This window comes from Anthonomus grandis, chromosome 11, assembly GCF_022605725.1.
Source record: "Anthonomus grandis grandis chromosome 11, icAntGran1.3, whole genome shotgun sequence".
In the NCBI taxonomy this organism is placed as follows: domain Eukaryota; kingdom Metazoa; phylum Arthropoda; class Insecta; order Coleoptera; family Curculionidae; genus Anthonomus; species Anthonomus grandis.
In genome coordinates this window covers 4,274,021-4,298,773 of record NC_065556.1, presented here as the reverse complement: position 1 = coordinate 4,298,773, position 24,753 = coordinate 4,274,021, and the positions used below count along the sequence as shown (strand labels likewise).

At 32.1% G+C, this 24,753-nt stretch overlaps 1 protein-coding gene across 2 annotated transcripts in view; it reads right to left on the bottom strand.

Annotated features, from left to right (window-relative positions):
* Window positions 1-24,753, bottom strand: part of LOC126741935 (shootin-1) — an 83,677-nt gene that overhangs the window by 47,323 nt on the left and 11,601 nt on the right. For both annotated transcript variants that reach the window (XM_050448412.1, XM_050448413.1), the window contains exon 2: window positions 118-354. In XM_050448412.1, the coding sequence (XP_050304369.1) occupies window positions 118-340 (223 nt within the window). In that variant the 5' untranslated portion in view covers window positions 341-354. The remainder of the gene's footprint in view (window positions 1-117; window positions 355-24,753) is intronic.

Here is a 24,753-nt window from a genome sequence, read left to right as displayed (position 1 = left end):
CGTAAAAATAACGATTAGTCGAGTATCTTTAATATTGTCCAATATGTCTTAAAAATATAGGTTATGCATAAATAATTCATAATTAAGGGTTGTTACATGTTAGTAGTTTTTCTTTACCTTTTTCTTTTTCTGATAAAATAGCTTTTCTCTTTTCCTCACATTCATCATACTTTTGTTTCCATCTATGTGCTGGGTCAGTAGGCAGCCTGGGTCTGACAGATGATGTTGATGTAGTGCTAGAATTTGAACTTTGCCTGCTCACCGTTCTTCTGAGCGGAATGTTTGAAGTTGAAATATATTTTGGACTTGCTACGGTATGTCGATGATTGGTTTGGTTCATTTTGGAATGCTAACCTGAAATACAAAAAACACATTACAATAATTTGTCAAAAAGTGCTTTACACTGAAATGGCATCCCTAAATTTACTAGTGGAAAATAAATGACCCAATTTAAAACACAGTAATAATTGGCGCTAATTGGTAACGCTAACGTAATCACAATTATTCTTGTAAAAGTCAATTAAGTAATTTACTGCGAGAAACAGAAACGACAATTTATATTGTATTTTCCAGCCCACATCAATCCTCTCGACCTATTTAATTTTTCTAAGACAGACCGAAAGTGCCGTTAGGTATTTGCATAAGCCCACTAATGATATGGATAATCTAAATATAAAGTGCATTATTAATGTTTGTTCTTTGAATAATCGATGCACGTATACTTTATATATATAGTTTAAATAACATACTGATTAGTGCAAGTTATGAGCAACGAGTCTTTGGGGATAATTTTTTAATATACATCTTTCAAATTGGTTTTTTACAGCAAGTATGGCTGAATTAATATTTACACACGCAGATTTTTTTTATATTATCTTATAGATAGTTGCCCAAAGCAATTCCATATAAGTGCGATCATTCGATCGACTAATTATTACTTATAATGGATTTCTCCAAAGAACTTTACAAAAAAAAATGAAAGTTTATCAATGAAGGTGTTTAATTGTCGTGAAGAATTAAAAGTTTAATTATAAGGTGCTTCTATTTTTGTGTTACATGCGAGAAAATTTTATGGCTTGAAATAGATGGCAAATGAAAGGAAAAGTTTCGTTCGTTAATAAACGACTCGCAGAAATGATTTAGACTTTTTAAATCTAGGCAGGTTTTTTGGTACCTTTTGTTTTCAATTTATTAGTAATAATTGGAGCCACACAAAATTAGTTGGAATAATGATGAAGATCGTCGATAAATTCTTATAAGAGTCGGGTGAGTTTGAATTGAAGGTCGATAGATAATCCAAATGATTTCTCAGCAATGGTCGCAGAAGACTTAAAGTCTTGTTTGAGGCATTAAATACGGCAAAACCTGGGTAAACAGATACCAGGGGTAATGGGTAACCAGACTGCAAGATGAGGAGCATTGGATAATCAAGTAATTAATTCGTGATATCTGTCTTGAATATTATGCACGTGAACTATATTTCACTGGTTGGAAAGATGTTTCTGGTAGTTGTAATTTTTAAATACTTATATTGAACATAAATAATAATTTGCAACTTAAACAATTAATATCCTTGACCAAAACCAATTTGCCGACCTTTATGGATTCCATATTTTTCTTCTATGTTTGCCTTTTATGGAATTCGCTGATATATGCGTGGTGCCTACGGTTCCAGAACTGTTCATAAATCCTTTGAAGCATCTGATACTGAGATAGTCTATTTTCTTGAATAGGAAATAGTGTTTGGATATCAAAAATGAAGAGAAAGTATAAGAACCCACAACTCTTAACGCGCGCTTCCCATATACCACCAAAGTGTGGCAAAATTGGAATAAAATGCCATTTAATTCCTAAATCTTTAACCAACTGACTGAAAATTACCCATTGACTGTAAATCTTTATTCGCTCTCATAAAATTTGTTTCATTATCGGAAAACATTTCTGCTGGCTTCCCTCTACGTCCAATAAATCTATTTAGAGCTTGCAATAAATCATCAAAATTATAAGACAAATAAATACGGATACCCAACACTTGATAACTTTGCAACAGTATCCGCGCCTTTCTTTTACCATAATGGGTCCAGCATAATCTACTGCTACATTTACGAATGGTAAAGCCTACAGTACTCTGGAAGCAGGTGAATCTTCCATACTCATCTGAATGAATATGTGCTGGATTGTATCGAGAGCATTTCACGCAATTTCGAAGGATTTTTCGAGCAAAGTTTCGTACTGATATTGGCCAGAACTTATCGCAAATGCTGGTTAACAGTAATTGAGGTCCCGCGTGTATTAAATTCTCATGTTTATAATCCATAATTAATTTCATCAAATAATAACTTGGAAATAACAAAATTGGATATTTTTTAAAATACGAGAAATCTGAATTGGAGAATCTTCCGCCGGCCCTTATTAATCCTGGATTATCTAAAAATGGCTTCAAGCTAAGAATTTTGCTATTATTCGGAAGTTCGTTCTTTCGACATATAATAGGATATTCGTCTGGAAAATTTTCTATTTGAGCGACTTTAATAATTACAGAGAATTATTAAAGTCCATATTCATTATCCATATTCTAATTCCGAAAAAGTAATATGTGTACAAATGCATGTCAATTAAGAACTTTTACAATTAGTGTAAAATCTGAAAATAAATGCTTCAATTTAATTAAATTATTAACACGTTGAAGGACACTAACACATTTTAGAAGTTGTCAATTTTGGCAGTAATTTTTTTTTAGATATCATGTTTTTAAGTATACCAAAATATTTTTAACACTTTGAATTAAGTAAAAAAAAACATTTTAAATTAGTTTTAAATTAGTTTAAATTTTGACGCTGATGGACGTTCTGTCACAATATTAAGAATTTACCAGAGGCGATAATGACACAACGCTGATATGCGTCTAACGCTGATCAGCGTTGAGCCACATCATAATTCCACATAATAATGTGACTGTGTCACAACGCTGATCAACGTGATTTGTTTTTCTTTTTAAATGAAAGTCAACACTTAAGAGAAATTTCTTTATTTGAAAAGATACATGGGTATGGCTTAAGAAAGACTAATTTATACTAATTAGCATTTTCATGCCACTCCTCGAAACAGTCTGGACATAATGGTGGGTTCTCAGCACAGCCTTTGCACCGGTAACTTGTCTCCTTAAGTATTTTCTTGCTTATGCATAACCTGCATTTAAAAAAAAAAGATTTTTTGTTTGATTTTGCGGTAGGGTCACTGGGATTCTTTTCTGGCCAGTGGCCATTCGAACTTAGTCCAGGTTCTTGTGCATAAGTTACTTCTGAGCGTCGATTGTCATGTTTTTGACTACGTATTAAATCTTTTGCTTCAATATCCCTAGGCAATTGAATTAAACATTTTATTAATTCATCTCTAAATTGAAGATATCGGAATTTTCTGGAGTTGCCTTTGCAGAATTTACGAGTAAGATAATACGCATTCCACACCGTTACATCAAGTAGCATCTTCTTTAATAAACCATGACCTGAATTTACTTAACCAACTTTCTTCTTGCCATGATCTAAAACTTAACCCTCTTAAATCAAATGTTATGATTTTTGGACCTAATAAAGATTTTCTTAAAAATAATTTAAATATCTTATTAAATGATGTTCCCCTTCCCAAGATGGATCGTGCAAAAAATTTAGGCATTGTCCTGGATACTGAGTTGAGGTTTCGTAAATATGTTAAATTGTTAATTCAGAAGTGATTTTTATCATTGAAAAATTTATATAATAGTCGTCAGGTTCTTAGCTTTCATTTGAGAAAGATGCTTTGTGAGTCTCTGGTCCTGTCCAACTTCAACTACTGCAATTTTATTTATGGTCCTTGCTTAGACACTGCAGATAAAAATCGTATTCAGAAAGTTCAAAATGCTTGCTCACGGCTAATATTTGGATTACGAAAATACGATCACATTTCACACACATTTAAAGAGCTTAACTGGTTGAGGATGGACTGCAATGTTTCAACGTTCTTTTACGTACAATGCCATTAAACTCTACAATGACCTACCAACTGAATTGTCAACTTTAGATCAGAAGTCATTTAAATCAAAGTTTAAGAAATATCTTTTACATTTAACCTTCAACCCGTAATTTAGGCCTTTAATTATTTATTTTATTTTTGTCAATTTTTTATATTTAGCTATTTATTATTCATTTAAATTATATATATATTGTTCTTTATTTGGGTGTTTAATGAATTTAATAGAGTTAATCTTTATATTGTAGCTTAAGTTTATGACCGTTGAGTAGGGCTGAGTAGAGTAGCTGTCTTAGCTAGACTGCGCCCTGCTTCTCGGGTACTTAATTATAGAATGTCATTATTGTCAACTATATCTGTAAATTTTGAATAAAAGACATTTATTATTATTATTATTATTATTATTAAATGAAAAAGAGTCTTTGTGTACCACCGTATGGTTTTTCTGGGAGTGGAGTAGGTCGATGTCATTTGATCGCAGCGGTCAATGCCGGACATATATGATCATTGTACGTGGCTACTTCTTTAGGTTTCATTTGCTCTTTTCCATATCGATTTTTTACGCAAACCATCTGAGGATGGTTTCGGGTAGTAATCACCAACACGTCATGCTTATCCCGCCATTTAGACACATAAACTTGTTTCCTCCTAACCCAAAAATATTGGCCCTTTTTTAGTTTTCTTTTAATTAAAGTTTTTGGGTTACTTTTCCTGTTTGAACGTAAACTGCCATTGGTGTGCGTCTTGAAACTTAGCAATTTTTAGGACAACTCATAGCTATTGTAATAGTTATCCATAAACAGTTCATGACCTTTCATTAAATAAGGTTTCATCAGTCTTAGCACTAGAGCTTCAGTCTTAGTGTTGTCTGACTCGTGATCTTCGTTTACTGGACCACTGTATAATTCCATATTTAGGAGGTAGCCGTCAGATGTTGTTAATTCAAAAAATTTAAGTCCATATCGGGACTTCTTATTTTTTATGTAAACTCTGAATTTTAATCTTCCACGAAAACTCAATAACGATTCATCAATTGAAAGTTCCTTGGAAAGGCTAGAAACACTCTGAAATTGCTGAATTAGCATGTCTATTAGGGGCTGGATTTTATCCTTGCCTTTAGAATTCACTGGAGAATAACATAAAACCCTTAAGATTTGCTCAAACCTTCTGGATGACATTACATATGAAAATATGGGATGAAAATACAATATATCCGAATAAGAAAAATAGCGTCACATGTTCTTGGTAGAAACTTGTCCTTGTAATAGGCATAGACCCAAAAACCTCTTCATTTCTTGGTTGCTTACCGGGCGAAAACTTGCATGTCTGCTATGGCGTGTTTTAGGTCTATTAGTATTTGTTAATGATATACCGTAGTTGTTTGTACAGTCAAAAAGGTAGTCTAATATACTTGAAGTAAACAGGCATTCAAACACTTTCATAACTGTTGAGTGTGGTCCAATATTTATTTTTAAAACGTTGCTGCCCTCATCAAAGTTAAAATCAGGAGCGATCGTAGGTTCCCAGGGATCTATATCCGAGACTAATGGTGAAGAAGGTCTTGGCGTGTGAGATGGAGAATCCTCTGATGAAACAACTTCGTCATCTAATACAGGTACTGTGTTTTTTTTTGCTTGTACATGACTTTCCATATTTGGAGCACTCGAAGACAGTTCATCACTTTCATCAGATTCGGAAGATGGTTCATAATTTTTGTCAGAATCATACTCACCATCAACTTCTGCAAATGGATCTGGTTCTTCATCTGTCGATAGTTCATCGAAAAGCTGAAGAAGCCATTGCTGATCTCTTTCATATGGATCATAGTTATTTGTGTCTTCCATCTAAAATATATAAAAACTAATTAATGAAAAGATCAATTTCCCCATTTACCTTTAACACATATTATAAATAATTCCTAACAATACTAACCTTACTTTACACAAATCACGACGCTACGATATTATTATTTTATAACACTAATCACAACACAAATCAGTTTATCAACATTGCAGTACGGCAGTAAATGGGTAACTAAATGCAACATAAGTGCTTCCTGGGACGCTGCACGGCGTTCTGTTTGAGTTTGTGGAGAGGATGCATAAATAAAAGGTAGGAGTAAATATACTTTAATAGGGTGACAGTACCCTGGTAATATCCGAATGCCTTGTGACAGTGGCTAATAAAACCCATTATATTATACGATAAAGCAAAACGCTGCACAGCGTCCTGCCATTTAGCCATCAAGCAAAGGACGCAGAGCAGCGTTGTGTTGCACATTTTTACGAAAAGATGCCGCTCAGCGTCTCTGTCCTTCAACGTGTTAAATTTGTCAAAAATTACTAATTGGTAATCTAACTACAAAAGAATGTTGCCGCATTTCGAGTAACTTATCTAACATAGATCTAATAACTGGCCATTCGTTTTAATTTTTTAGTAGCCAGGCAGGTCAATGCCATCATATTTGCATATCAAAAATGTGTTTTAGTTGGACACCTCCAGACGTTAGGTCTACTCGGTTATCTGAGCTTGGGACATGGCGTCATTTAAAATTATTTGTCAACTTTTGGATTTCGCCTACTCGATTGTCTATGAGTGGTTTTATTAAATTGGGAGAGGTTTATAATTATCTCAAAACTGTGTTCGAATCCGAGCAGCAATATATTTCGTTAAATTCGATCTGTATCAAATTTCAAACTTAAGAAATAAGTTGAGCAAGCAACAAAGCTGTGCATAATTCGAGTCGTGATATTGTTAATGATTTTAAGGGCGCTACTTTTAATTTAGTACAAAATAAATTAGATTCTGCACTACCGTCACTTTAAGTAGAATATAATATATATAAGCTCCATAGCTAGATTCCGACGCATCTGAAAAACCGTGTAATGAAATAAAAATGAGGTTTTTACAGATAACTTTACGTTCAATACATAAAGAATTTAGTTTGTTTAGTTCTGAAGAAAATTCTAACCATTTGGTCAAAACGTGGTTAGTTAGAACTTAATCCCGTGCAAGGTTTTCTGCCCATAATTTCTGTATTGAAGTTTTAGTTATGATTATGCACTTATTACATTATGCACATTATGACTTAACCATCCAAGCAGATCAAAAACTGTGGCAACTCGTGATAAAATTACTCGTGTTAGAAAGTTAATAAATGTTGATTTAGGTCGTTTAAATGATTAATGATCTTATAGGTAAGTATGTCTGAAGTACTTTTCCAGGAAAGACCTAACATTTTTGAGTCGCTATATTTGTCTTCTGAAAAATGTACAGTGTGGTCATTTGAATCTAGATTTAATTTCTGTATTAAGTCTGATCGATTTAATTTCCATTTTCGCAATTCGAAAACCCGTTTAAGAAAAATTTTTTAATTATATATTCCGCAGAAATATTCGAATAAGATTCTAAACGTTTGTTTCCTACTTCATGGCTTTGAATTGCTAAAAATGGTCCCGTCGTAGTACCGTATGTTACCGTATGTTGATATGTTTTGATTGGCTCATTAGGGCTTGATTGCCCTACAATTTTTTGTAAATTTCTATGTTGAGTACCTGTCTGTACATCATTTTTACATCGCTAGAGAGCACAACTGCGCGAATTCTAAATCTTAAAAGTATCAAAAATAACTCTGAATGAGCCGGCCCCAGTAGCGCGGTGGGTATACAGATCGTGTTATCGTGAGCTACGTATTAGGGCTCGGAATTTTGGAAAATTATGTATTCGAATACTCACTTCGTTTTTTTTTTGAATATTTGAATTATTCACTATTCGAGTATTCATACAAATATTCGAATATTCGAGTATTTAAATATGAATATTCAAATATTTGAATACTTGAGTATTCAAATTATCGAATATTTGTTGAATTTATATTTGTAAAAAATATTTAATATAAGTATTTTATAAAATATAAGAATAGTTAACTTTTTACTACAATTTACGAGGTACAAAAAAACAAAAACTACATTAAAGACCTTTTTTTTATTCATATCATAGAAACCGAAACAAGTAAGGTACTTATATACAATAGTTACTTACAAAAAAAAGCAAAACAAAAAACTTCTGTTAAACTTCAAAGAAGAGGAGTCAAAATTCAAAATAATAAAATGAAAGAAATACATTTTTACAAATTAGCGCTAAGAAAACATAATTTTTTGACATTGTCACCCTTTAAGCACGATGTTTTTCCGTGTGTGACTATGTTTCCAGCACTTGAAAAACACCTTTCCGAAGGTACTGAAGTAGCCGGAATACAAAGGTATTTTTTTGCGTATTTGGTTAGCTTTGGATATTTGTTTTCATTATTTTTCCACCACTGAAGTGGACACATATTTTTAGGTAAAATAGGTTCAGCAAAATATGAATCTACCTCATCAAAGCTGATTGATGGTTCATTGGGAAACAAAATATCCAAGGCAGTCTTTTTTGGACTGGTTGGTAATCTTGGTTATTAAATGGTTCACTACCTGATTCCAATAAATTTTTAAGGTGCAATTTAACGCTGAATAGTGCACCTACATATCTTTCTTGTGTTTTAAAACGAGGATCAATAAAAGTACATAAATCATAAATTTGAATATTCCCTCCCTTAGCAACGGAAACATTTACGCAAATTTCCTTAAATCTGTTTTCAAACTCCCTTTTTAGCATTTCTTTAAATGTTCATTCGTCAAATATTCGAATATTTAAATATTCGAGTATTTAAATACTCAAATATTTGAATACTTGAATATTCAATCTATCGAATATGCGAATATTCGAGTATTCAAATATTCGAATATTTATTGAAATGAATAATTTTTTTGCAAAAACTCGATATTTAAATATTCGAGTATTTAAATACTCAAATATTTGAATACTTGAATATTCAAATTATCGAATATGGGAATATTCGAGTATTCAAATATTCGAATATTTATTGAAATGAATAAATTTTTTTGCAAAAACTCGATATTTAAATATTCGAGTATTTAAATACTCAAATATTTGAATACTTGAATATTCAAATTATCGAATATGGGAATATTCGAGTATTGAAATATTCAAATATTTATTGAAATGAATAAATTTTTTTGCAAAAACTCGATATTTGAATATTCGAATATTTGAATATTCGAATAAACCGAGTTTGATTCCGAGCCTTACTACGTATTACCCAAAATAATGGCAACACTGCTTGGTTACGGCTTGCAGGCGGCGGAATTTTTCGTTTTTATTTTTTGTACCGGAAGTCAGCAGACCTCACTTTGCTGTGTTACTGCACGTTGCATTAATAATTTTTGAGCGTTATTTTCGTGTTTTTTCACTATGGCTGTTTATAACCCTTCCCAAAGAGTTCAACTAATTAAATGGTTTTATGGAGGCAATTCGGCAGTACAATGTAGAGATCTGTTTTCAGTGACATTTGAGAATAGACCGATTCCTTGTGCAAAAACGGTTTTAAATGTGGTTACAAATTTTGAGACATCTTTTTGTCTTCAAGATTCTAAAAAATGCCACACAAAACGTCCAGAACCACCTGTTGAAGTGGTCCAGGATATAGAACGGCAGGAAGAAATGGTTTGCAGTACCCTAGAACTTGATTCGACACGGTCCACTAGAAGTTTTGGAGAGGAACTGGGAATGAGCAATAAAACTGTTGCTCGTATCTGGAAAAAAATATGGGTACAAATGTTTCAAGTATTCAAAAACTCAGGAAATATTTTCTGAAGACCAGTGGCGAAGAATGGAATTTTGTGAAACCATGATGGAAAAGGCAAATGAAAACGAATATTTTTTAACAAATATTTTGTTTTCTGATGAATCTTATTTTCCATTACATGGCAAACACAATCCTTCCATTGTTCGTTATTGGTCTCAGGAAAACGAGCACAGAAGTTTTCAGTTTCGTACCCAGTATCCTCAGAAATTGAATGTTTGGGCAGGTATTTTGGGCGACAATGTTATAGAGCCATTTTTTATTGATGGCACTTTAAACACCCAAAAGTACCTTGAGTTGCTGCAAAACCAAATTCTTTCTGCCATTCAAATCCTACCTGATGTAGACCTGGGATCGGTTTATTTTCAGCAAGATGGCTGTCCTGCTCATAACGCGGCTAGGCTAAAAGAATTTTTAACAAATACTTTTCCTAAACGCCTTATTAGTAGGACTGGCGATATTAAATGGCCTCCTAGATCTCCAGATTTGTCTCCAAATGACATTTATCTGTGGGGTTACCTTAAGCAGACCATTTACAAGCCATTAACAATAAAATTGTCGAAGGTGCCAATTCCATTTTACCTGAAACTCTTTTGGAGGTGCGAAATAGCTTTTACGATCGGTTAAGTTTTTGTTTAGCGAAAGAAGGCGGTTTATTTGAGCCTTTTATTTAAAAAATAATATGTTGTTAAGTTTGTTTATTAGAGTTTTATTTCTGATTTTTTATTATATTTTTATCAGAGTTGATATTTTATTTTTATTAGAATAACTCTTTAATTTTCATTATGCAAAACACAGCATATTAAACATTTTAAGATTACAATTCTATGCGGGTTTTACACATTGTCATGTCTGTAAAACCCGCATTAAAATAAATATTTAAAAAATGCATGGATTTTCGCGTAATATTTCGGGACATTTTGTCGCCAAACGACGCAGTTCCCACGAAAGTCAGATGTTTACTAATCCCGTCCTCGGGCCGGCCGGGGCGGTGCTCTGTCGCAGGCACTCGTACACGCGCGACGTTGCAAAATTTCGCCTCTATGAGGTTTCCTATAAGTAACGAACGAAAACACGATCTGTATACCTGCCTAGCAACTCGTGTGGTCCTGGGTTCGAGTCCCAGACTTAGCACGGGTGTTTGTAAGTGTGCGATTTAGTTGTAAGTTTAAAATTATGATGATTATATATAAATAGAATGTGACTGGCTAAATGACTAAAAACTAGTCCATGTCAAAAAAAAACTCTGACTAAATAATTGGACCGTTCATGAGTAAATTATTAATCAAAATACCCGTCGATGATGGGACCGATGCGTTAAATATATTGCGAAGCTAAATTATCAAACTAGCTTCTCTGAGAACTCCATGATGGAGTAATATGTGAGTTTATGATTATCAATGTCCTTGACTTCTGTGATATGTCAAGGGTTCTTCATATTTATGTAAAAAGCTTGTATACATATTTCTTAAGCAGCGTACATATCTGGCGAACGCATGTAGCCGAAGTCTTGCGACCGAACGCCTTCGGTAAATGTGTATGCCTCAAAAAACGCTAGCAAACGCATGTATTTGCCTTCGCGAGTGTTCGCTCAGGCGGTACATCAAAAGAAAATTGAAGAACAAATTCGTTTGACTGAGTTTAGTATTACGACGCTCGACACTAACTGGGACCCTTCCCAGTTAGTGTCGAGCGTCGTCGCTATTTTGTTTTAGTTTCTTTTTTGTAATAATGGAATGGACTAATTCTTCTTCTTTAATACTTATTGGTTTATATCGAGAACGGGAAGTCTTATGAAATCCAGTGCATAAACATAACAAAAATAAAATAAAGAAATCTGATACCTGGGACGATATCAGCAAAATTATGAAATGCGATTCAGGGGAGGTCAAAAAGAAAATGGAATCTTTATTAACGTCATTCCGACGTGAAAGACAAAAACAAGATAACTCTTTTACAACTGGCTCAGGAACCGACACAATTTTTAAATCTGGCTGGTTCGCTTTCAAAGATGTGCTTTTCTTGGTGGATAAGTTTATACCAAAAGAAACTAAAAACACTGAGGTAAGTTAAAATATTTATTTTTATGAAACAAAATATACCTAGATATGCAAATATTATGAATTGTATACAATACGGTCCTAAAAATCTCCCTCTGCTAACGTTTGTTCATAACATGAGATATTATTTTCAAAGAATTTTTTTTATTTACATAATCTGGACCACAACCGCTAATCGGCTATCTTCACGAAGAAAAGTGATTTTAAACTTTATTTTCGTCTCTTTTCATATCATGTAGTAAGATTTTTTAATGTTTGTAATGCCTCCCTGAAAAAATGTCAATGTCAACTTTAAATTTTCAAATAGGCAATAAAACTGCCCTCAAAATTAAGGGGTTTAACTTTACACTTACTATGTTAAAAAAATAAGAAGGGATTTTTTCGACCGCAATGTATAGAAAGTAATAAGACAGAAGAATATTATTAGCCGACTAATTTTTATGCATGTGTATTTTGCCAAATCAGGCTTCCTTCGCCCATAAAATATTCAGCAAATTTATTTCTAATTGCTTTACAATTTGCTGAACTTTTTCGTCCTATCTTAGGTATTGGAAGAAAGGACTCTGCAGTTTTATTTTCGTTTTCTTGTCTTCAAAGTCCAGGAATTATTTTTCCTTCTTTCTCGTCATCAAATGTCCCTGGTGAAGTGTAAGTCTTGCGGGAATGTTCACAAGTTGCTTTTTCAGGTGATAGTAGTATCACTTTTTTCAAAACTCTAAAAACAGCTGACATGATGCCGAAAACATTTTCCACAATACGCCTTGTTCTACAAAGTCTATAGTTAAAAACTCGTTTCTTAGAACCTTTTTTTGTTCTACTGGATACCCCTTCATTAAATGCTCACTAAAGCTAAAAGCATCATCTCCTTCAAATACGTAGGGAACTTTCACATCTCTACTAGGTAGAATGTCATCAAGTGGTAAATGAAGCTCATTGTTTTGCAGTTTTTTCCAGCATATGGAGATTTTTAGCACACGTCCATCTGAAATTCTACCTTGACAGCAAACAAAAAGTATTTGAATACAAGCAACTTTCGGGAATCTACACTCTTTGACGTTTAGAAAAGACCAAAGTTCCAGGGTCGGATTTAGCCAATTCACAAAAAGGACCTTTTAATTGTGAGATACTTCAGCTAATCAAGTAAGTCTGCGAATTTTGACAGATGTTTTTAAAATGACATTTATGTACCTATATTTTTGTTTCATATTGCTTATTGAGAGCACGAAATATTATTCTCCCTTTTTAAAAAGTTTGTACGTTTCAAATCTAAAAATTTTTAATACATTGAGTGAGAAGGGTAAGTGTTCCTCAACCGATGTTCATGTTGACAAAATGGGTGCTAATAATGTGGTTTAAGAAGAGAATATTCTCAACTTTGTAAGAGAAAATTTCACCACTAGCACTAGGCGAATTTCCGCTCAATTAGCGGTGCCACGGTCGCGAATATGGAGAACTATAAAAAATGAACACTTTTAGTTATTCATATAGACGAGAAACAAAGATTAAAGGGTGACCACTTGCTTAGAGTGGCATTTGCTAGATGAATAACAAATCACTGAAGAAATATTTTCAGACCGCTATTTACTAATGAAGGGACGGAGTCTTTAATTTAGGAAACTCTCATGTATGAACAAATAAAAACCCCCATTTAGTACGATTAGGTAATTTTCAACTAAAGTTTTCAATGAATGCTTGGTGGGGCCTAATAGAAGGTCTTATTAGAAGAAGTAAATTTGAGAGGCATATACTTCCAACATGATGGGGCACCCATGGATTTTGGAAATGACGTTCGAAATTATTTTTTATAATTAACTATTTACTGATCGGTAAATTGGACGCGAAGGTCTACACCCTTGGTCAGCTAGATCGTCAGAATTTAATCCAGCCGACTACTTTTTATGGGAGCATCTAAAACAAAAAGTATACAGTATTCCAATCGAAACTGGGAATCAATTAATAAATCAGTTAAAGATTTATTGTGATGAGATTAAAGAAAACTCTCAAATGATTCACCGCTTAATTGCAAACCTACAAAAGTGTGCACAAAAATGTACAGACATCGATGGTATGTATTTTCAACAAGTCCCGCTTTTATTGACATTTCTTTTATGACTCAATTAACTCCATTTGAAGTCTTGTCCTAATGTAAATTTTTCATTTTTTGTGCAACTAATAATAAAAATCTGTTAGAAGACAGTTTTTCGAATTTATCAGTATTAGAGATATTTTTGATTCGTTTTAAAGGTCACGCACTAAACATTTTTAGTATTAGGTATAGCTTAAATGCACACATCGCTAAAAAGACGTGTGTACCATCAAAACTGATCAGTTTACACTTGATAACGGTTGGAGATACTTACCAACCGAAACGTCGTGTTACATTTAATAAATAAGACAATGCAAGTCCGACAAGATGTTTTCACTGTACCATTGTCTACCACCTTCAAAAACATTCACCCTTATTTTTTAAACGGGAAGGGGTGTGTTGTACATACATCTTTTGAAAGGGCATTCAATTTTTTTTACAATAGCGCTTTGTTTTTTAAATTTGAGCTGCGGGTTCCAGAGAAATCTAATTTAATTTTATTGGACTTATGCATTATCTTACGCATTATCTTATTAAATGTTGAAAATGTCCGCCGTTTACCTCCATACAATAGTACAGTAACTGTTCAAGGTGTTCCCGGACATTGTGAAGAATATCGGGTGTTATTTGTTGGTAATCATGAATGATGCGGTTCCGTAAATCTTCTAACGATTCAGGTTGGGTGGCATAAATTTTCGATTTCAGATGTCCCCACAACAAGAACTCAAGAGGAGATAAATCGGGTGATTTCGCGGGCCATTCGGTAGTACTCTTTCTCCTAATCCATCTACCACTAAACGTTTTATCCAGAAACTGCCGTACTGGTAATGCATAATGGGAAGAAGCTCCGGCTTGATGAAATATCGCATTTACTTCATGGTAGCGTTGGTCGTTTTCTATAATTTCAACCAATGCAGTATTTTTTCTGGTAAGAAAAATAGTCCAATGTGATCACTAAAAATACCAACCCAAACGTTTAATTTTTGAGGGTGTTGAGTATAAACTTCATGGTAGATCCTTGGATTCATGTCGGACCAGTACCGACAATTATCACGTGAAGCAAACATTTCAAAGATAGTTGGGATTATTTGAAATTAGTTCGGACATTATTTTACAAAACTGTAAACGGCGGTCGTTATCATCTTCATTTAACCAAACTTTTGTAGGATGTAACTATGATTACGTGTTTATCTGTATGTCTCTTATTAAATAAAGTTGCCATTAGGCTCGCACATTAATTGTTTATAAAGTATAATTTAATAACTTCCACTTTTTCCCGATAGAATAAACCATTTTTATTGAATCGAAAAGCGCAAAAATAATTCACATCAACTTGTTTACTGAAGATGAAAAGTTTAAAAACAATTTTTTACACACACACCTAAAATATCCAGTAAAATGTTTAGAATTCCATCGCTTGACGATGCGTAGCTCAAATTTAAAAAAAAAGCGCTATTGTAAAGAAAATTGAATGCCCTTTCAAAAGATGTAGCACAACACACCCATTTAAAGAATAAGAGTGAATGTCGCCCTCGCTAAGGGGTTGAAGTTGTGGTGTTAAAAATATAAACAAAAAATCGTTTTTCTAAAATCAAAAATCGACGGGCCCGAGCAATTTTTTTATTTTTTTTAAAAAAGGGCCCCAAACCTTGCTGAACTGTTTTTGATGGGCCATTCTGTATACAGTAGATCGCAAATCACCCTGTATTGGTTTTAGACGCATTCAGTATATAACATGATAACTCATATTATATGGAATTTAATTTAATTCAAGCACCATATTTAAGCTAAGCGTCCAAAAGTAATTTCTTTACTAGTTGCTTAAATAATATTGAAATCACATACGTAATAATATAAATACTTTTGTCACACCGGTCATGTGCTGGCACTATTTGGAAGTTGAAACCCATATTCATTCCTTTAAACGTAATACATGAAATAATAAACGTATTACTTATCAATTATTAAACACATAATAAAAATGACGTAGTTAGCCAATATTTGGAAGTAAAAATATTAGCATGCACTACACGAGCACAGCACAGTTCGTACTTATATTCCGAAGAACAAAGAAAGATAATTATTTTTAAAATGATAATTGACATGTTTATTATTATATTCGTGTTTTAGTCATATACTTAATTGGTTTCTATAAATACACAGCAGTACAGAGAGTAGTTATTTCTTCAGTTTTAAGTTTTATTTACTCCTACTTTAAGAAATATTTTATAATATAGGTAGGTAGTACCACAGAAAGCCATAAAATGGTAAATGCTTACAAAAACAGACATATCACAGACATAAAACTGAAAATCCAAAACTCAATGAAAGCGGGCGAAATAAAACTTACTTTAAGAAAACCAGGGTGTAAATTTTTTACGTTATATTCAATGTTTAAGAAAAAACAAAGTAACTACTAAACTACTAAAGCTTTCTAATAATGACTAAGGTCTTAGTGCCGGGTAAGATTTTATTACCTAATTAAAAATGTATTGCTCCAGAACTAGATATCTATTTAAAAATCAAATAAACAAATTTGTGAGTGGAGCCAAAAATAAAATTCTTAGTAAAGCTGATGGTATTCATCAACTTGTCAGCCAAGTTTAACTTGCTTATCTTGTTTTATTTGGGGCATTCAGTTCCGGTTTGTTGTTTGATTACAATTGGTAATATTATTGATTTTCTCTGTTTATGCATATTTAGACCAAAAAATAATGAATTGTCATTATTTAACTTGGAAAAATGTTAATAGATTTAGGTTGGCTAGACGGCTCGTGAGCAAAAGTATTTAAAATATATTCGTTATTACTGTTATATCTCCAAATTACACACATTGAGTGTTTTTAGTAATTAAGCAGAAATATATTTTTATTAATTTATATAATAAAATAGTAAATCTAATATCTTCAATTCATGCATACTGAAATCATTGACCTTTCTAAATTCAAGCAGTGACATATTCTATTCTAGTTTGTATTCGTACATACAGACAAGGACAATCAGTTTTAACTAGAATGAAATTAGTTGAAATAGAAAATAATGCCTTTTCTTTTAATACAGGTGTAGTTATGATAAATAAATTACTTAGTAGTAGTAGAAGTAGTAGAAAACGTATCTGAAACTTAATGACCTTACATTTTAAGATAAATGTACCGAGTGTCCCATTAATAATGTTCTTCGGCTATATCTCAACACCTAATAAAGGTAGAATCTTGAAAAGCATGTTTTTTTTATGAAAGTAGCCCAAACATAAATGCTGAAAATTATTTTGAAGTTCATTACTCAGGCTCTAGAGGGCGTTGCAGCTATTTCGAAAGATAAAATTCTATTTCTAAAATTCTACTATTAATTATAAATTTCTATTTTCGGTAAAAAACTTCCAATAACGTAGGTCTAAAAATATTATAGAGTAATAATTTGTAAAGATATCCCTACAAACAATTTTTGACAGATATTTTTGTCAGATGTCAAATAAAGTGGTGGAGGGAGTTTTTAACTTTAGTGAGAAAAAATAGTTGAATGTCGGCTCTGGGTAGACCGATTTTTTTTAAATAACTTTCTATTTTTTAATTTATTTCTTTACCAAATAATTATTACTCTTAGCTTTTGGTAAAATCTGCTGCGGGGCACTGACTTGCGACATACTCTATTCGATCAATTATTTCGAAAAACTAACAAAATGGCGAAAGCCGCATTCCAATATCATTTCCTAAACTAAGCTTATTATTAAAAAAATTTCTATTAGTAAAAAAAATCAACAAAAATTGTCGAAAGTTAGGAAATTAACAAAAAAAATTAAAAAAAACTAATTTAGTGCCTTCCTATATGCTCAAATTGTCGTGCAACATTCTCGATTCAATTTTGGATCCTTTGCTTAGTTCCACAGTGGCTTCTATATCGGCATCTGGTAAACTGCCGATGACATCCCTTATTTGTTGCATCATATTGTCCCTAGTAGTAGGAACTAAATAAAACACAATTCCTTAAATTCTATCCCACCGATAAAAATCAAAAAAGGTTAAACCAGCGATCTGCAATTTTATACTGCATAAGCATATAATAATTTATATTTTCTGATATAATATAAATATAATAATAATATAATAAAATTACATTGCTAGTTGCTAGGTAATGAGTGAATCGAACTGTATTATATGAATATTAATTTAAAAACCCAAGATTTTAGAAGTGAAGCGTACTATAGCGCACCGCCAAAGAAACTCCGAGAAAGCGGCCGGTTTGAGGTTTCTGAAAAACTTCCTTTGGGGAGAGAAGAGATTTTTTATTTTTATGTTTTTAAGGTTTTAAGTAGTATAGAGTTTTTTGGGTCAAAGGAAAAAGTCCGTGGTTTTTAACGGGTTAACATCCCTGCGAACTATGATGATACAAATTTACAAATTCACTTTTACATACGCGTAATTTACATATTAACGGCCGGTTCTTTTCGAATGCTTCTGGCAATCTATAATTTGTCTTTGTTTAAACCAGAATTAAATTTATTACAGTTCATTTAAAATGTGTTTGTAGTAGTGTTTTATTTGGGTATTTTTAATAAATGTATGAAATGACAAACTGTGTTATTTGCCCGAGGTTTATTATAACGCAAAAACGCTGCTGCAGACTGGTCCTTCAAAGGAAAAAACACAATTTGGAACACTAGCCAAAAAAGGGACTGTCTCTTCCAATTCACCAATTAGGATATCGCTGATCAAGAGCTTGCGTACCTGTATAGTAAAATAAGCCGGACATCCATCATATTAAAAGAACATGTTGGCCCGAATTCCACATCCTCCATCAAAGTTGGTAGCTTGTTATTTAAAAAGTCTAAATAAATTTCCCCAGTAAGGCTTTCATTAAAAAACAGATGGGCCTATAATGTGAGACTCTATGATTCCGCACCAGACATCTTCCCTAATGCTGGATTTCCCACATCCAACGAGGATTGTTCTCAAACCAATAGTGCATATTATGCCTATTAACTTCCCCTTCATTATTAAATGTGCCTTCATCTGTCCATAAAATTTGGTTAGTAGAATCTTCGGCCAACATGTTTTACATCCAACGACAATAATCTAATCTTCTGTTATAATCTTGTAGGCTTAAAGCTTGATGTAGTACTACATGGTAAGGATGAAATCCAGAAAAATAAAACGAAACTACCTAAGTTATGTTACTTATAACCAACTTACATTTTTTATGTAAGTTTTTTTTAATAGATTGTTCAATACTAAATAAAAAAATTGTATAGCATTAACCGATTCTTCTAAAGCTTCTTCTAATACACTGCGCACCCAAATTGACGCATAATTGCATTTTTTTTCAAACAATATTCTTTTTTTTAAATATATTTTCGATTTGAATAAATGCACTATTTTTCGACGTGACCGAGAGGCAACGATTTCACAAGAAAAGGATGGAGAAGGTGTCTTAATTGCTGGAAAGAAATATTTAAATGCTACCGTGGTTTCAGAATTCTCAAGTAATGCGGAAGATTTATGATAATTTTAAAAGTTGGAATGAAGCTTGTCTACATATTATGTGGAATTGGACCTCTATCCCTCTTAAGAATGTTTTTTTGATTTTTGTATATTGCTAAACTTTCGTATGCATCTAATTTTCTATTGTCATTAAGTAATTTTAAGTTGTCTACCCCTACAAAGTGACCGGTATTTAAAACATGTTCAGCCACACTTGACTTTTCAACTCTTCGATATTTCACATGAGCTACATGTTCCTTAAATTTGACATTAATTGATCTTCTGGTTTGTCCTATGTACTTTTTATCACAATCGTTGCAATTAATCTCATAGAGCCCAGACTTTTCATTGGTCTTTATTTTATCCGAACTTTGATACGCCATTCTTAGACGTAAGTCTTTGGAAACAAAAGCCTCTTGTCAAGATAGGATCGTAAGGTATCGCAACAAAAGTTTGTTTATTTTAATCTTTTTGAAATGTGGTAGAGTTTTTAAGATTAACTTATGTCTTCTAATCAGCTTATCAATAATCTTATCGTCATAACGATTGACCCTAGCAATTGCTTTATTTGTTGCTTTTTCTTTTTTAAATCTGCTATTACTTAGAGGAAATGACACCAAACGATGTACCAAGAAGTGCATGCTAGTCATTTTATGTTGGAAATAATGGTTAGAGTCACTAGTTATGTATCTAAAAGTATTTGTTTCTTTTCTATAAACAGTTTTGTTTTTTTAAGCCTATTCATGTTTTACTTCAAAGCTATCCTGGGCAAATGATAAAATCAGTAATAAAGTTATTCTTATATGTAGTGACATGAACTGCTCTTCAATTACTTGGACAGAAAATAACGAAAAGGATTATTTACTGTCTCCAACTGTAAACGCAGAACACTCGGATCTTTTAGATACACTATATTTTAGTGGACTTATGCAATATAATAAAGTGAGAAATCATAACAATAGAATCCTAGATTTAATACTCTGTAAGAATAACTACATTAAAAATATTCTGAAGTGTTCTACACCCGTAGTCAAAGAGAATAGCCATCACCCTGCCCTGTAATTTTAACTTCATTTAGAATTTATGAAATCTCTTAACTGTTTTTTAACTTTAAAAAATCAAATTTTAATGAAATTATTAATAAATTATCTAAAATTTCTTGGAATAATATACTGATTAGTAATAATATTGATAATAATTTAAATACATTTTATAATATCTTAAATGATATAATTAAAGAAAATCTACCTTTTGTTTATTAAAGGATAATATAGATAAGCGTATTCAGGTTGACTCTATACAGGGTGTTTGGCGGAGGGTTAGCCAAACTTGGTGGGCATATAGATAGGCTCAGATAGAAGATATTTTCTTAATAAATTTGTGTTCTAAAAGTCTCGGGTTTTTTTATATCATTGATTTTGTGTTATTTTCAGGATTTTCAAAAAATTATGCCTTTTGACATCTTTAAATTTTTTCAGCATATTTTTCACGTTTTTTTTATATTTGTATTTAGTCTGTAAAGTATCCTGAATCTAAAAAAATCAATATCAAGTACAAATAATACCGAAATAATTCGTTTTGAGCTCAAAAAGTTAATACGAGTAGCAAAAAAAGTTATGAAAGGTAACTTTAACTTGACGCAAAAAAAAAAAAAATCTATCAAGATGTTGATGTGTAACACAAAGCCGACTAATTTGCCACAATTCATGACTATAAAGGAAAATAAAGTAAAAAAAAATATATTTTTTAAATTTTATGTATTTATTTCAAAATTACAAATTTATTAGTAGAAGACCTAGAATATAGTATCATGATGCCAGTAAAAATTGCGGAATTAAGTTGTTAATGTAGTATGAAATTACCTTGCACTGGGGTGTAATGGAAAGGATGCCTTTCTTCTGCCTTAACAACTGACCATGCTTTCCATGTAGAAATGTTCAGATCTGTAGCTACTTTCCTTGTACTAGTGGTGGGATCCTCATCGAATGCGCGAATTACGTTTTCATCTACAGCAACAACATACTGCCTCCGATTGATCCTCGGTTCTTGAAAATTTAGATTGCCTGTCTCCCTTAATCGACGAAAAGTGTTAGCAAAAGTGTTGTGGTGGGGCACACGCCTATTGGAGTATTGCTCCTTATAAATTCTTTGTGCTTCTCGCGTATTACCATTGGCTCTTCCATAAGCAAAGACAATATCGGCGTATTCTTCGGTAGTGTATGCAGCCATTGTGGCGAGAATGATACGAAAATAAGGAAAGTCACAAAAACAATATAAAAACTTAATTAACAGCATTAATAACAACAGTATTTACAATAACAATAACAACTACAGAAACGATACAATACTAAATTAACGACTTGAGTACGTAAGAAAGCTAAAAAGTTACACCACGACAAATGACAAATGTCAAATGACAACAACAATATGTAGCACATATTGTTGTTATCACAGCAACAATCCCATAGCATGTTGCACGATCTCCTCATTTGACCATTCAAAGAATCGATGCCGTTTTTCAAACTATCAGAAAAGAGATGCGGCTTCGTCTTACGACAGTGGAAATGCGACGGCGACGTAGGGCATGTATTAGAGCCAGGGGAGCGCAGTTTTAATGAAATTTGTAATTTTGAAATAAATACATAAAATTAAAAAAATATTTTTTTTTACTTTATTGTCCTTTAAAGTCATGAATTGTGGCAAGTTAGTCGGCTTTGTGTTACACATCGTATATCATTGAAAAGAGTATTAACTGTAGATGTTTTTAAAACTACCTGACTAAATACAAATGTAAGAAAAACGTGAAAAATATGCTGAAAAAATTTAAAGATGCCAAAAGGCATAATTTTTTGAAAATCCTGAAAATAACACAAAATCAATGATATAAAAAAACCCGAGACTTTTAGAACACAAGTTTATTAAGAAAATATCTTCTATCTGAGCCTATCTATATGCCTACCAAGTTTGGCCAACCCTCCGCCAAACACCCTGTATACACCGACTTTAGCAAGGCATTTGATAAAGTCGATCATTCAATAATGCTAGAAAAATTAGCTCGTGTAGGTGTGAGCGGAGTTGTCATAAAATGGGTCGAATCTTATTTTACTAATAGAAAATTTAAAGTTTGCATTAATGGTATAAGCTCTGAAATAGTAAAATAACAAAAATAATGAACATAAATGATATTTCGAAATTTTTGCTTTATGCAGACGATCTTACAATCTATAAGTCAGTTAAATCAATTCAGTTTTGTCATCTTATTTAGAGATATATAGAACGATTCGTTAAATATTGTCAATTTAATTGTTTATTTTTAAATACAGATAAATGTCATTTCATTTAATTTACTAAAAACAAATTAAAGATTAGATATGATTATAGAATTGACGGTGTTGCTCTTAAAAGAGTTCAAGAAGTTAAGGATCTAGTGTTACGTTTGACGAAAAAATAATTTTTTGACATGTAAACAATTTAGTTATAAGCTCATATCAAATGCTAGGATTTGTTAATAGACAAGCAAAAATACTAAAATCTTCTAAATCATATATTTCATTATATTACGCATTTGTTTATAGTAAACTTAATTTTGGGTGTATTGTTTAGAGTCCGTTTTATTCAGTATATATAAATAACTTAGAAGGTGTGCAGAATATATTTTTAAAATGCCTGTCTTATAAAGACAATTTTCACATTGTTTCTAATGACCTAAATCTGCTACGCAGTCATTTCGGTATATTTTTTTTATTCAAATTCAAATATATTACAAATATTACAAGTGATATACATATAATAAAAATCTTATTGAGTGCATATGGTTTAATGAAATACAGAAAAAGAACTAATAGTTATAAGTAATGGTAAACATAATATTACACTAAGTACTTAAATATGTAAATTATGAAAGGAATAAGTTATATCAGAAAATAGAGTAGCAAGTAAGCACGAACAAAGTCATTTAGTAAACTAATCTATATTATTTACAAGTAACCATGTATTAATTTTGCGTTTTATTTTATTACAGTTTTTATTTTTTATATCAAATGGAATCATGTTGTATATTTTCAGCACTATATAAAAAAGACTTTTTTGACATTTTCCAAGTTTTACATTTTGTGTTATTGCTTCTTTTTTAGTTTGCCCTAGTGTTAAATGTATGAGCTGGAAAACTTATAAATGATTTGTCTCTTGATATGTATCTAATTACTGCTTTAACATATAATTGATTTAATTTTAATATATTAGCTTCACAGAAAAGAGCAGTAGATGGGTACAGTTTAGGTTTTTTTTAATAATTTTTAATATATATTTTTGAGTAATTACTAAAGGTTATATAATTGTTTTATTTATTGCTCCCCATACAGCAATAATTTAATATAGTTTCTACGAGAGATAAATAAACTAATCTTAGTTGGTAGAATTTATAAATGAGCTTTCTGATTTTGGCTGACACATATTCTATATACGCCAACCAATTCAGATTTGAGTCAATAACTATTCCGAGATATTTTATTTCTGTCGTGTTTTTTATTTTTAAGTGACATTCTATCTAGAAATGCAGATTTATATTTAGTTACTGAGAAACAAATACAGTTAAATTTGTTTGCATTTATGGCTAAATAATTCAGATCAAACCAGGTTTTATTTTTTTATGACATTTTCTGCTTTATTCTTAATCTCCTCCCAGTTGCTCCCTTTCACTAGAATGGCCGTATCGTCAGCAAAGCAAATCACTTCTCCCTCTTCGTCCGTCAATAAATCGAGCAAATCATTTACATATATAAGAAATAAAATTCTTCCCAAGACTGTACCCTGTGGCACACCGAACTCAACCGGTGAAGGTTCACTTATTCTATTATTAACTTATACACTTTGGGTTTTGTTTCTCAAATAATACTCGAAGAGCTTAAGCGCAACACCTCTTATGGCTATTTTATCTAGTTTATTAAGTAGAATTCGATGTGTCACAGTGTCGAAACCTTTACTTAAATCGAGGAATATGCCTCCTCTTCCGAAAAGTTTTATTAACAGATTCCGTAAGTGATATTCCTGCATCCTCAGTGCTAAAGTTTTCTTTAAATCCATATTGATGCTTAGAAATTACCTTGTTTTGCTGGAGAAACTCGTTAAGTCTTAGCTTTATGCACTTTTCAATTAATTTTGAGAGGCTACTAGTCAACGCAATTGGCCGATAATTATTAGGTTGTGGTTACTACGTATTTTAGTGGTTTAAGTAAGTAAAGGTGTAATTTTGTTTTAGAGTGTTCACAGTGATTCCATCAAAACCGGGAGCAGAATTGTTTTTTAGGTTCCTTAATTGAGTTATAATTTCGTTTTCGGATATAGGTCTAAAAAATATTGAATTTAAGCAGGTCCTCCTAATAATTGGTATGCTTTGATTAGGGCTGGGTAGGGATATTTTACTGG